Here is a 14,922-nt window from a genome sequence, read left to right as displayed (position 1 = left end):
GCCGTCGTGCTGTGGCGCCTTTATATAATAATGCAATCCACAAGACACACGGAGCAGAGCCAAGACAAGCCAGTGATCTACGAGTCATCCGCGAGTGCGACTGTTGCGGCTTGCGGCGCAGCGCTGACGCTCGTTTGAATGTTCCCTCTCTGAAATTTTCGCTGCAGTATGTATTGCATTCCAGGTAAGTTATGGTGTGTACGCTCAAGTAGGTTATTTAGCCTAAGGGACAGGTGTAATTTTAATGGCCAGAAGGCGAGCGCGCGCATTTCCGTCGGCTAGCCTGTTGCACGTTTTGCTTTCGTAGTTCTAGCTGCTGACTTTTAACCTGCGCTAAAGTTGAATCCCGTGACGATGACCATTTATTTCTACCGTCTGTGTCAAACACGTGATGTCCGATTTGCCGTTTATAGGACAAAGGCTCTGTGCCTCCGGTGATCGATTTCTTGGAGGAGACGGCACTTATGTCCAGAGCGGCTATGTTTATTCCAGTCTTGCAGGCTTGATCAAAATCGTGCGTCAAAAAGACAAGGTGAGCGCACAATGATGTGTCCATGCTTGTGAGCACTAGTGGAACGCTTGGAAGTTCGCAATGCAACGGGTATTGATCCCTGATCCCCCCTGCCCGCTACCGTAATCACGGGCAAACGCCTGGCTATACGTTCCCTAAAGGAATATATATATATATATATATATATATATATATATATATATATATATATATATATATATATATATATATATATAAGTGTGTGTGTGTGCTTTATTTGCACAATGTGCCTTCTTAAAGGATGCGCACTCAGTATAAAACATAATACACTGAACGGAGCAAGCTTCGACTCAACACAGTGCAATCCCAGAGCTTGTGTACTAAATATACGCTTGCACGTCAATGTATACAAAAAAAATTATGCCTATTGAATCTGTGTTCTGCAAATTTAAAGATGAAATGGGATGGGGTTGTGAAGCTAATAACAAATATTATTGAAGCTAATATGGTATGGCATACTTTGTGATTTCAGAAAACGTTGGTTGAAGTACACCGTTGCACTAGGCAGAATGTGCCTGCACCTGGAAATATTGTCACAGTCAAAATCACAGGTGTCACACACAGATTCTGTAAATGCTCTATTATAGCCATTGAAGACTGTGAGCTCTGTGAACCTTTCAGAGGTATTATTCGGTAAGTCGATTTTGAATTCAGGAAGGTTGACAAGCTACGAGTGTTATTTCTGTGAGTCATTTTATCCTCTCTTTTTTCCCCCCTCCATTTATAGAAAGGAAGATGTTCGAGAATTTGAAAAAGACACGGTAATCTTTTTTTTTTTACTATCATTTTGTTTGTGAACCACACTATTGGTGCTTCTTGGGGATTTTGACATTAAGCATATTTATGTGTCAGTTTCAAAAACTGTTGGTTTTGGCTCACAATGGCATCATGACGTGCTCAGCAGCGCACATATTGAACTGTCTTTAGATGCAGACTGCAGTATATAAGTGAGCTGCTGCCATTTGAATTGTCAACAGAAGCACGATGGGGTAGGTTTGGAATTTGCTGGTAAACATTTGACGGGTCAAAGAGGCATGCACCCTGCAGGTTTTGCCTGCTTTCCAAGTAGAGCACGTGATGGCTAGTGATGTGATTGAATTCAAAACATAACTGGTTCAAAACGACTGGAAGTTGAGCTACGTGGTGGGGATTCATCCGGAAAAGGTGTAACGCAAGCAGGTAGAGACAAGTGCAGAGAACCAGATAACACGAATGCCGACTATCAACTGAAGTGGCACACTGTAGAGGCAAAAAATAAGGGTAGAGACGCAGCAACCACCTGCACATGCTCAGGAATAGCAGTACCAACGGTCAATCACATGCAGGTCTGCACAAGAGGTAACTGTTTGGGCATTTCTCAATTCTTCTTTATTGAAGTTGACACTTTGCAAAATAGTGAGCACCCTCTAGAGTACACTTTGCAACATCTGTAAAATGGCTTTCCTGCAGGAATATTTTCCACACCAAACCTCTAGTACCCAAACAGCTTTTCTAGCTCTAAGCGTGTTCACCTCTCCACATTCCAGTGAAGGTGTGTGAGCACCAGAGGCTTTTCAAAAATTGCCGCATGGATGTCACGCCTCATCGTAAGCTCACCAGTTTGCAGGGAGAAAGGAAAGGCAGGGGAGTGTTGAATAAAAAAATTGTTTGTTCTGCTAGTCTGTGGTCGATGCTGTTTGTTTGGAAACCATACATGCTCACGCATGCGTAGTAACTATCTTGCTATGAATCACTTGAAGACTGGCTCGCGCATGTGCTTCCACTACTATTGATATGCCAAGCCTCAACCACGGAGTAAGATAAGACAGGAGCGCCGACTCCGCTCGTCTGCAAGGGACACATTGTGCAACGTTAGTTTCTCCTTCATGGCGTGTTTGTGAGATGGCGCTATGAATGGAAAAATGCAGCGGAGGAGAGGTGCCAGCCCTCGAATGGAGCCGCGGGCGGGGGTTCTCTCTATCGTTGCTATAGCGACGACGCACAGTCGCGTTTCGCCGTGTTCCTGCGTCTGCTTGCCTACCCCTTTGGTCGTCTGCTCCCCGCCGCCATCCTCTGCCGGTCAGCGCATGCGCTCATGAGCGCAGGTGTTGAATAATTTCCATACGCCTTGACAGATGGTGCTACGCATTGTGATCAATTCAAGGAGAGGAGAAAGCATGTGCGAAAGCGTGAAGATGAGCGGAGGGAGAGAGCAAAGGAATAAGTGAGACCGCCACGTCTGTGTGGCACGATTTGTCCCGAGCGAATGCGTTGGGCGGCGGTTAAGTCGGCGCTCCTCTCTTGTCTTACACCGTGACCTCTACCATTTGACGCATTTCTTTGTTCTTGTGTCTGTATAAAAGTGTACATTGATAGTATTTTGGTGTGCATTTACAGTTGAGACAATGCAACAAGAGAACAGAGCATTTCTACTTAGGGTAGACAGGTGATTATGTTAATCAGAGATTAATTGAGCATAAGAGTTTGTTGGCTGCAGCGTTGCTCACTAATATTTCGTGGTTTTTTCACAACAAAGACCACTAAGATTGTTACATTAATAGGAGCTCTCCAGTTTGCGCATGAGAATAGTAAAATCAAACCACTGACTGTTTAAAGGGCCCCTGATCCACCCTGAGCTCGAGCATTCATTGCATAATGGCTGATGTGTATTATTTTACAGTGAGCATACAGGGTGTTCCAGCTTAGTTGGGCCAAGCTTTCAAAAATTCTAATGTGCATTATGCGAATGCAAGTGACGTAGCAGTGTTCACTGTACTGTTGAAAAACTCGCTGTGTTTTTATTATGACTTAAGATAATAACAGTTAACTACCTTTTAAATATCGCTATATAAATGCAACATCTACTTTGGGGAAGTCGTAGATCCTCTTGTTAAATGCCCAAATAGTTTCTTTGCATGACTATATTTACTGTGGTTTTGGTTGATTTTGGGCTAAAAAGAGAGTGTGTGAGTTGTTTTAAAAAATTCACTCAGAATCTCCTTTGGGAGTTGTATAAGTGATGCACAAGCATTGTGTTTTACTGTACATAGCGGCCGTCTCTGGAACGCCATTTTCAGATAGCATCGGCATGGCGTCTTTATTCTCTCTAACACTCATGAGCGTCTCAAATGCTGTCTCATGGCACGGGCATTTTGTGACCCCTGAAATGCGGCATCAAAATTTCACGAAATTTGAATTTTGCTGATGTGTACAGTCCTCAATGTTGGCTTTACATCTTGTTCTGCAGAGGGCCTTTATTCCACAAAATTCAATGAAGCCTTCATAGAGTGTGTTATCTTGATACATTTCTCTTGCGCCGCGAGTACAACGCATTCATGTAGGTCACATATGTTCACATTTGGCAAGTTTCAATGCGTAGTGTAGTGGTTCCGAGAGTGAGGGCCTGGGTTCAAACCCAAGCACTGGAATGAAAGCGTATTGTATTTTATTAATTTATTTCTTTATAGCAGCGATGTCTTTTGTGACGGATGGACATTTTAATCGGTGCATTTCCATGCCGATTAAACTAGAAAATGAGAAAACATGCAAGCATCTTGCCACCTGGCAAGATGCTTGCATGTAGCGACATTAGTGCCCTCAAACATGCTGCCAACAAATAATTGATGTTGCATACAGACTGAAGGCACAAATAAGCCACAAGCAAATATAACAGGCAGCGACCATTCAAGATGCATCAGCATCTATCGATAAAATCTCACCTTTTACGCTTTTTTGAACAAAGACACTGACAGAGTGTCACAAATTGGCATACGTATACGACAAATCAGTTCTGTGGCATCCCGTATGGTGGACGACGGGTAATGTAAGAGAAAATCACCATCCACTTGTCATTAGCACAAAGCTAGAAGGAAATTCATGCATATTTTCTAGAAAGAAAAGCTTCTTAGTTGATGAAAAACTTGTTCTGGTCCGGGATCGGTACGAATTTAGCTATGGGTCACGTCAACCAACCAGAAGAAAGGCTCCTCCATTGTCTGCCTCAAATGACCCTTCTTAAAACACCAACTGAATGGAAGCTTCTTCAAAGAGGCAATGGCACACAATGAGCAAGCCCCCTCCCTTCCTTTCTCGAAAAACACAGCCGGCTCTGATCAAATTATCACTGTCGTCCCTCTTCAACCAAGCACTTGACAGTGTTTCCACATTTGCCAGAGATTATCGTCATGGCATGCTTCACATTATCCATGTACTTATTTGAAATCTGTAAAAAGTTTTAGAGATGCTTCAGGGGCCCCTTAAATAACTCCTTCATTCATCTCGCTTAGTTCATAACTGGGTCATCAGTCTACTTTAGCCAGTTCTCTGTAGTTATTGCAGCTAGTAACCGAATAGTTTGTCTTTTGTAGCATATTACCTTTGAGTATAGAATGGGGTGTTTGACCTAGACTAATATTTTTATTATTTCAGGTCGAGATACACAAATGTTTTCGGACAGGAGACATTGTCCTGGCCAGAGTAGTATCCTTTCATTGGTAAAGCTGAGGCTGTGGTGGTGGAATATGTGTGCAACACATTATTATCCTTGACTTCATAAAAGATATCTCTTGGCGATGCACTTTCTTACTACTTGTCGACTGCCGAGAATAAGCTTGGAGTTGTCGTGGCTTTGGGCCCCTTGGGTAAGTTGAAAACGGTCAACAGAAGGACTGAAAGAGAAAAGATTTCAGCACAGCTTTGCTGCCTGTTACGAAACTGTTATTATCTCTACAGGTGCTAATTATATATGTTTGCTCCAGGTTGAAACATTCCTTGCTTGACCACAGTTTAGTATGACTTATATGCCACTGAGCAATCCAAACAAAATGCTGTGTTGATTGCATAGCGCAAAGTGTTTTTCTTATTGTACTCGTCCAACGCAATTGAAATTAATTTGGATATGTTCTATTTTACAATTTATTCAGCAAACAAATTTTGATACCTCAACTGAGGCACTATGTTAGCTTATTGATTTGTGAACTTGTAAAGAGTTTACAAAGCAATTTCATAGCAACGCACTCAAAACGCTGTAAAATGCCTGTATAACCAAGCGCATGTGACTGCAATAATTTTGTTATATGTGTCACTTTGTTATATGCGTTGCACACTTTAATTACCCTAATAAAGCAGACAAGCATACTGAGAGAAAAAACATTTATTCACAGCAGATTCAAATAGCACTTGGCGAAAAAAAGTGTACAATTTTCTTCTGCACAGTAGTATGATTTACAGATTGTGAAACCACTACTACCTGATAATGTCAGGGTTCCTGATGTGCCACGGTACTAGGTCAGGGAGTGAGGAATGATAGATACATACGTCCCCTGTTGAACTACAGTGCTGCACCACAGAACGTGGAGCGTTTTGCCAATTTTTCATCCATTTTTATTTGACCTTTTTGTTTTTGTAGTTCCTAAAAGCGTAGAATGACGTTGCAGTGCCATTGCTCCATTTCTTTTGGCTGCTGCACATTACATGTGTGGCTAAGCATATCCGTTATAAAACAACAATTCAGTGGTTGGGAATGTATGAATTGCTTCATTAAACAGGCAGATTTGCTGTAGTGGTCTTACTGTACTGACGTTCAGAATCCATCGGCAAGCTAGTAATCCGGCCAGGCCGTATGGCATGCTTTGTTGTTCAGGCTATTTTGTAGTAGAAGCATTTGTTGTGGCATTTCACTGTACAATCCATACTTAAAAGCACAGCAGTACGAAATGCTTCATCTAGCCTTGCAGTGCCCACTCTCATCAGCTAATGGCTATTTAAGTGCTCTTGCAAATAGAAACTCGAATAGAGCAAGTTCTTGATCATCTATTCACCGTGAAGGTGGCTGTTATTGAAGAGCTGTTATGTTCTGGTGGATACATTCCAGCTGACTCTGTACTGACAGCTTAGCCAGGTGATGGATTCCGTTGAGGACTTGAGGTCGTGTGTGGACTTCCTAGTGGAACTAGGGAGGCACTGAGTAGACTTGTGACACACAAAAAAGTGCATAGCACTACAAAATGGTTGTTGGGAAAATGTAATTTTCATTGCACTACAGCTTTAGCATGTAGTGTCCTCTTCCGATAGATTAAAGATCCACACAAGACAGATTTTCAGGGGAAGATGAATGCTTGAAGTGATGATGAATCATTGCACAGACAGTGTTGCTGTAGCCAATGTTTCGACAAGTGGACTTGTCTTCGTCAAGGCAGCAATTGCCTTCCTTAGCAGCGTGTTTTTTCTGTGCACTTTGAGCAAGGCGTACACAAGGTAGTTACTGCCCTGACAAGTCCACTTGTAACTTTGGCGCCAGCCACATTCCCTGTTCAACGACAGATTAAAGAGGCGTGCAAAACTGGCGCAAAGAAAAGGAAGAAGAAAGTAAAGTACCTTAGCTGGCGTAAAGGTTTCAGAGTGTGTATGAGTCAGTTATGTTATTCTGGTGTGCTGTGTCTACAAGCAAGTATTTTTACATCAGGATTATGTGCACTTCTTGAAAATGCTTAAGTGTCAACTTTGGTCCAAGTTAAGCCTTAATTTGTTGTGAGCTGGCTCAAGTAAATGTATGACAAAGTACATTCTATATATGGGTGTGGGTGTTATCAAAACTTAATTTTAATGTTTGTTTTAAGCAAAATATCGATATTTCAGGTCTTCATTTCTACGATCATTCTGTAGAGCCACTTACCACATAGCGCATTTGCTGTATAACAGGCAGTTGGTGCACAGAGCATTGGAATGCAGTGAGATGTCATTGGCACTCTAATGCTCAACTTTGTTGCCCTTATGTAAGAGTTGTAGAAATTGTCACCTTCATTGCTGTTGCATTTGGCTGAGCAGTAAAGAGCCTCAAGCCTGGGTGAGAATTGATTGGCTGATTTTTTGGCGTCCCACTATTGGTGTGTTCCACGTCGTCACCCTTATATCCCTATTAATACGGCTGTCGGTGAAATATTGAAACACCGAGTTGTGCGCACTCATGACGAGGCCAGTACATTGCACTATTCATCCTGGATAGAGTCAACTTCTGTTTGTCAAAGAACAACTCATCTACTGAAGAAAGACTTCAGTGTGACTTCAGTTTGAATGCCTCAGGTACCCGCGTTTTTTAAATTCTCCTCATGCCTTTATATTCTTGTGACAAATACGTAGTTAGGTTTGAAAGTCAAAGTACATATCTTGATTCCCTTGCTTAGACGTGTTGATGAACTTCTGGGGCACATTATCACTCATGATGTGTGATGCTTGTAGTTTCTCGCCATTGGCATAGCTGGGAGAAAAACGGGATTTGGAATGGGGGGGGGGGATCTTTCTATTGTAGCTTGTACATTTGGTAGTTGAACCTGTGCATTGAAGAAAAGTCATAACATGAAGTGCATGTCTGGACAAGAATACAGCCTTACTTTTCTGCTTTTGTGCACAAAAGCTTTAGGTTTTTGTTTTGTTTACTGCCGTTGAGTTGCAGTTGACTTCTGGTGACACCATGAGTCAGTGAACACCGGTGAAATTATTGAACAGAATTTCTTTAAGCTGGCCTGAACAATTCCCTGTGGCCAGAGTTGTTGCGAGGGCCTCCTGCTTTGCAGCCTGTCTGTATGTACACTTCATCTCCTGAATGCTTCCTCATGTGCAAGCTTTGCATTGTAAATTTTATTTATTTACTGTTGCAGGATATTGACAGCAAGTATGTTTCTGTGAGCATGGTTGTCAGCTTTTGCCTGTCCTCAAGAAACTTGTTGCACAGTAATTTCATTGAAAGTGCAGTCACTAGCATGTTTCATGTAGTCGTTAATGATCTCCGCCAAACCTCCTGTTTTGACATTTGTGCGTTCTTGTTTGTAGTCTTGGTTGTTTATTGAAGCCACTGGGTGCGACGTTTGCGATGTATCGAATTGGGGCATATATAGGGCTAGTTTAATCAAAAACTGTTCCAGAATTATCACCTTAAGCTTTCTAAACAAAAGCTTTGCAACTCCTATTAATTTTGGGCTGGGGCTTGTGCAGGCAGCAGCATAAGTTGAAGCACTGATAATCAGTGGAAGTAAGCATTAGCAAGTGAGCTCATAGCTCTTCTGTGACTCCACCAAATGGTGCAATGTGCCGGCTTTTGACCAGAGTAGGCGCTGCATTCAAGTAACACCCCTTGGTTATTCCTACGATAAGGTGTTGCTGGAGAAATGCAGTTTCACTCATATGCATTTGAGTAGACACCGAGAGCATCTGCTTATGAAATCTGCTTATGAAATTTTTACACTGGAATCGCCATAAATTGCCATTGAAGTCCACTGATGACTTCAGCCAAGAAGTGGTGCTGCCATATGCTTTCTTGACGTGGAATGGCATGGAGCATTATCAAATATGGGTATGAGCATAATGCCACTTTACCAAGATCTGCTTATCTCCGCCCAGGTGTTCCAATGGTGCCCGTCAGCTGGACAGCCATGCAGTGCCCAGTGTCTAGTGTCAAAGAACTGAGAAAAGTGGCCAAGTTGGCTCCAGCCACTTAGGCTGAAGGGAGCTTATCTTTGTACAAAGGGATTAAAAATGTTTGAGGCAATACCTGTAGCACTCCATTGTACAGGCTGATTTACTTCTGCTTGCACTCCATCATACCTGTCGATTTACCTCCATTGACATAGTCATGCCGTGTTTCTACATTATGTAGAAACATTTTAAGGCAGGCTGTTAGCTGGATGGGCAGTTTCGGGCCTGTTTGCAACCACATAGAAACACGATTTTACGATTTTACCACCTCTTCACAAAGAGCCATATAAAAATGGAAAAAAATGTCTGAACAAGTGCTGATCACTTCTTTGTCGAACTGATGTGCAACAATGGGTCACAATGAGAAACATGTTTCTAATTTTCTGGGGCTAGTTGAAGCAGCAGCCACTCTATCTGCTGTGGTTTCATTGTCGTATCTGTAAGCTTGCTAAACTTGTGAATAACATAAATGGATTCCACTTTGTTTTGCCTCTGCCATAAATTTCCTGCAACAAAATTTTAAAGTAATTATGAGTGCATCAAATCATTGAGCATACTTAACCTATGTTGAGTATGCAAGTACAATACATTTTTATGGCCATACCTTGCTGAACAGAGGCAGGCAGTGACTGCTCTACAGGATTTTCTTGTGCAAAGCAACAGTTTATTTGCTTTTTAATTTTGTTGCAAACTCAACTTGAAAGTGTTTGCTTTTAACAATGTGTCATTTGTGTGCATGTGTACAATAGTGTATTTATTAATGCATATGTGATGCTTCTCTGGTTAGCCTTATATTTGTTATTTCTCTTTTGTAGGCGTAGTACGTTTGGAACATGTGTGTGCATTCTTATATGATGGAAGGGTTAATGGCATTGCTTTGTTTTAGGATAGCTGATTCATATGGGAGCTTCCTTTGAGTTTTTCGGCACATATTAAATAAAAGTCAGGTCATTTCACTCCAAACGTGCCAGCCATTTTGACGACCATTGCAAATGTATCTGAAAAAAAAAAAATCGTGCTTATTTGGTGCATTGAAATCAGTGAAGTGCTACAACATTTAGGAGAGAAAAAGTTTTTCGGTCGCATGGGAGCCTTCCGAATTTTGAAGAATCTCGTCTGAGTGATGCTTCTCAGAAAATTTATTCTGAAAGTATAATTTCTCATTTCAGTACCAAATTTAGCTTACTTAATAAACAAGGGCGTTTGTGTAAGGTATCTGAAGCTGAATAATATTACTGCAATTTTTCTGCCTACGCCTCCAGACATTTCGCCAAAGTGTTGTATGTTTGCATTTTTTCCATTGTAATATTGTGCTCTGTATGAATATCTGAGTAGTGAATACTTACTATACAGAAGGTGTGTTTTGCGTCAAAAATATTTTCAGACCACTGAAGTTTATATATTACGAGAACAAAATCGCGGATTTGAGAAAATCATCATTTTGGTCCACATTGAGACGTAATTTACACCACGTGGTGCTCCACTTAACCCTTTGTAGGTTCAGCTATATTTTTGACACGATTTTATAAATACCTGCTGTGGTATACACATATAAACTACGAAGAAATAGTATAAAACAAATTTTATCAAAATCAGGCCAGTACTTCGTTAGAAAAAAGTGGGACATATATGTCCCACTGACCAGGGGCGTAGCCAGAAATTTTTTTCAGGGGGGACACCTCCTTGACCTGAAGTGGGGGTCGGGCAGGCCAATGTGATCGAGTGTCATTTTGAGCTCTGTATGCCATGGCAAAAAAACATTTCGGGGGGGGCACGGGCCCGGTGTCCCCCCCCCCCTGGCTACGCCACTGCCACTGACTCAAGAAGGTACCATCATAGGCGTGCGCACAGAGACATTGCGCCCCCCTATCCACCTAAGAGGGGGGCGCAATGTCAGCGCCATACATTGACATAATTGGGAGGGGGGGTGCTGCGACGAACCTTCCCCCCCCCCCTGAAGGGGAACCCTGCGCACGCCCATGGGTACCATCATGCGACGACATCACCAAGTAATTGGGATGAAACGGCCGAAACAAGTGGTGCAGAGGAGCACTTCCGTTGTTGTGCAGAGGAACGTTGTGCGCACCTCATTTCCAGCTGCGGAACAGTACCTGCACGTTTGCCTTACAAGCCTTCATTGGGCTGTGGTCTCCCAAGCAACATTTTATCCTTGGCAAAATGTCGGCCTGACGTCGCTGGCCAACTGCACTGTCGTTGGCCCAACCTTGGCACCCGATGTAGGGCCGGTCTCGGGGATTGACATTGGCCTCATGTGGGCCTGCGTCGGCACCCAATGTAGGCCCGTCCACTGTGGCCGACGAGGCCGAGTGCATGCCGCTCGCGGGTTGACTAATGCCCGACCTTACATAAGCGTCGATTTACCGACGGCCGTGGGTCGGTTGCGGACGTTTCTCGCTAGTATTGCTCTGCTTTTTTTTTTTCTTATTTTTTGTGCGTGTTCTAACAAAACGCATCAATTGTTTTTCTGGTGTGTTGATGCGTGTCGTATTTAATGTGAACGGGCAGTTTATAGAGGCGTTTAACTCTATCTGAATTAATTACGGGCAGAGTGCACATGTAAGACGGAATTAAACGCCTCTAACGGTCTGCAAAGAAAGACGTGAATATAAGTTTTCTCTCTTTAGATCTTTATTTTGCAATTGTATAGATGCACTAATTTTCCATGCAACATTGTTCGCACGGAGTGTTTGCATCAGCCCTTGTGCAACGCAACCTTACAGTCCATGTGATCACGGCATGATAACGCTGACATATATAAATATAAAGACGGACGGCATTCCTGTTGGATCGGCTCCCTTCTTTCGGCCACTTCTCGTGCTCTTGGCCCTGTGCGCAGATGCGACGTTTTACCGTCGAGATGTTAGACTTGCATTTTTCTTCTGTCGGGAAAAACTGAAAGAAACAACAATGAATAATACTGTGAGAAAGGTAGACTATTTACTTGACCAGTTGCACAGACATGTCGCGTCTAGAAACTCTATTCACACAACTAAACAAAATAATTTTGTCGCTGCACAAATAAGAAAAACACTGCACTTACAATAAATGCGAGTGTGCTGAAATTCCGAGAAGTGCTTCAAGCTCCACAGCGCACAGACTAGATAATATGTGGAGAGAGGATGGATCGAGGTTTTCGTTGTTGGCTATGTCACTGGAAAACAAATGGTACAATAAATAGATTAATGAGAACACAATCTTACCTTCAAAGCGGCCGCGGGCCAGTCACATATATTGTGCAGTAGGCATTTACAGCACACCTGCGACCAAATTCAATGTGAAAAGCGATTGCGTGAGACTTTCGTAACCAAGCATGCATCTTACCAGAGTTCTTTTCAGTTGGCGAGAGCAGCGCAGCACGCTATTCACACTACAGTCCTTGTTGCAGGGTTCCCTAGAGAAAACGGCAAAATATGTCACGGTCTTACAATAAGATGCCACAAATAAAAAACAAGAAAATCTGACATATTTGCCCGTCAACGAAGTCTTGGGTCCACGGACAAATATAACCGCCGTTCGCCTGAACATTTCTGATCTGCCAGCTAGAAGAGACGACCAGATTGACGCATCAATTGTGCAAATAAAATTTGATTTTGTCGCTAGACAAAACTCACCATGCGATACAGCGAGGAAATAAAATGCCACTTACGAGTTCGCTTCAAATCCTCGGCAATGGGAGAAGGCCGCCTCCAGGATCAAGGCAAACGAAATGCCTCTGAGTGCTTGCCCGTCTCTGTGCAGTGTGTTTCAGCACGTCCTCGCTCGAAAGAGCTACAATTTGGCGGGAACTGACGCATGGAGCTTGCTCCCCTCCCCAGCGCTGTGACAAAGAAAAAAAAAGAAAACGCGAGAGGTGCGGGGTCCGGCGCCCCGCTATGGTAGCCCCGCTGCACGCCCCGCCTCCCTCTTAACACGACGGAGACCGGCACATACCGTTCCTCCTTTCAGGCCTTGTCATTCTTTCTGGGAGAGAGATCTCACCACTTTTTTTTTTTTTCGGAGGAACGCACGTGTTGCTTATATCAGCTCTTTCGGGTGAGAAAAAAAAGGAGCGGGAAATTTCGACTGAAGCACATGCCTGAACATTTTAGGGCAGCGCTAATGCGTGCAAGAAGTGGATCGAATTTGAATTGAACCGTTTTCGTTGTTAACACAAAATATTGTTGGTACTCTAACATTAAAACAAATTAACATGAAAACCATAAACTGAGTATCAAGTAGAAATTTTAAAACTCTTCAGTGTGTGCGGACTATCGAATTCTGGCTCTGCAAGCGACGTATAGCTTATGACCGTAGAAATTATCGTATTTTTACGCTAATTTGGTGTTTATTTGGGCATAGATGATATTTTGAAATATTCGTATTAACGCATATGGGCTATTCCCGAAGACCGAATCAAGTATGACGATATTCGATTCGATATTCCAAATGTTCAATCTTCGCACACCTATATGTAACCATTATATCTGATGTCCTCCCTTTGTCATGCGGCTCGATCAGATCAATCATATATTTATATTCACGACAGTGCTAAAGCGTGAGCACCGTGCTAGCGTTCCAGAAGTGCCGAACTGTTCCACTTGAGCTCATAGACAAGGCGGAGGCGGGGATGATAATTTTCGGTGGACAGTTCAAAATCGTAGATATTTTAATAGAGCCTAGCGCGCTATAGTATCACGATCAAAATTAAATTTCTGCTCGGCACTCGCATTTGTTCCCATTTATTGCTGTTGTTCAACTCAAGTGCTTTGCATCTAATGCATGCAAAGGCGGTACGTTTTCTTGAGCTTCAAGCAGAAACCGTAAACGCTCAGTACACTTGAAAAGCACTCATGTCGTACCACTGTACATTGAGCGTATAAGTGCTTCATCATAAGAGGTAGGGCTTGATCGGTACTCATGACAATGCGGCAGAGGATTCTCGGCGGCCCGATCGCTAAAGGTTGCGAAGTTTCTTGCGAAACAGGTGAAAAACTTCGACATTTAAATTCCGCCCCTAACCAACTCCGTAATTGTACCTTTTCCTAGTCAAATACTTAACGTGCACATCAGAAATATTCGGCTGGATTCGGGAATGCTGAGGCACAGCAAACATAACTTTAGTGCTGGGGTTATTGATTGGAGCAGAACTGCAAATGCGACATCATTCTTAGACAGATGGACATTTAATAAGCTGCAAGAACGCCAGATTTTAAGATCACTTGGCAATTCAGCTTTTCATATAATCAGTTAGAGCTTTCGCGCCCCTGAAACACGCAGCTGAAGTTTTCCAGCAAGGTTGTACAGTCCGCGAGATCTCTATTTCGCACGTTTCGTGTGACGAAATTAATATTTTTTGCGGCTCGCTATAAAGCAGCCAAAACCTTTCCGATGGGAGAAAGATTGAATTAATTCATTTTCAATAAAGTTTATTACTAATAGATGGTGTAATGTACGTGGTCGGTTACAATCAACGTGCCATTCGCGAACTATTTCAGTCAATTCTATACCGCAGCCCAATGGACCATTGTAAAGCCACATTAAAGATAAATTCGTGTGATTGCACTTTCTTATCCGTTATGTACTTCCTGGTGGCAAACACATTGATCTCCAGAGTGTTCAAATCTTGCGATTTCTCAAGGTTATAAAAATATTTTAACGATATGTCTCCAAACGAATAATTCTTCACAACGCCGACGAATTCCAACTTCCCTATTGAGTCAATGCATGCGCTGCATTGCATCCGAATAATAGCTTAACTGCAATGCAATGCATCCGAATAATAGCTTAACGTTCTGCAATGCAATGCATCCGAATAATAGCTTAACTTCAGTCAGTTCAGAGCAAAACTCGATGTTATTCCTTAGCCGGAAGTTTCCCTTACGTCTGTGGTTGACGGTCATTGCTGTTTTCCTTGTTTGACCAAA

At 42.7% G+C, this 14,922-nt stretch overlaps 1 protein-coding gene and 1 long non-coding RNA gene across 3 annotated transcripts; one reads left to right on the top strand and one right to left on the bottom strand.

Annotated features, from left to right (window-relative positions):
* Positions 1–49: 49 nt before the first annotated feature.
* Positions 50–9,059, top strand: LOC119379099 (exosome complex component CSL4). The gene is made up of 7 exons (XM_037648281.2): positions 50–184; positions 414–532; positions 1,023–1,183; positions 1,278–1,311; positions 4,958–5,008; positions 5,088–5,169; positions 8,924–9,059. Exons 1-7 carry the CDS (start codon positions 169–171, stop codon positions 9,019–9,021), a joined length of 561 nt encoding a protein of 186 aa, XP_037504209.1. The 5' UTR covers positions 50–168; the 3' UTR covers positions 9,022–9,059.
* Positions 9,060–11,751: 2,692 nt separating this feature from the next.
* LOC125756878 (uncharacterized) lies at positions 11,752–12,989 on the bottom strand. Of its 2 annotated transcripts, none has more exons than XR_007414825.1 (4): positions 12,666–12,989; positions 12,341–12,558; positions 12,060–12,276; positions 11,752–11,911 (listed from the first exon to the last, which is right to left on the bottom strand). It is a non-coding gene; the product is annotated as an uncharacterized LOC125756878 (long non-coding RNA). The 2 variants fall into 2 exon arrangements; XR_007414826.1 differs by having other exon boundaries at positions 12,060–12,170.
* Positions 12,990–14,922: the final 1,933 nt, after the last annotated feature.

This window comes from Rhipicephalus sanguineus, chromosome 1 (genome assembly GCF_013339695.2).
Source record: "Rhipicephalus sanguineus isolate Rsan-2018 chromosome 1, BIME_Rsan_1.4, whole genome shotgun sequence".
Classification (NCBI taxonomy): domain Eukaryota; kingdom Metazoa; phylum Arthropoda; class Arachnida; order Ixodida; family Ixodidae; genus Rhipicephalus; species Rhipicephalus sanguineus.
Note: the sequence above shows the minus strand (reverse complement) of the source record. Positions and strands in the feature narration are given on the sequence as shown.

What these genes read in the sequence shown, in the direction of transcription:
- LOC119379099 (XM_037648281.2), top strand. An exon ending in GAGAATTTGAAAAAGACACG is followed by an intron (nt 1,312 to 4,957) that starts GTAATCTTTTTT and finishes TTATTATTTCAG; the next exon opens with GTCGAGATACACAAATGTTT. An exon ending in ACATTGTCCTGGCCAGAGTA is followed by an intron (nt 5,009 to 5,087) that starts GTATCCTTTCAT and finishes ACTTCATAAAAG; the next exon opens with ATATCTCTTGGCGATGCACT.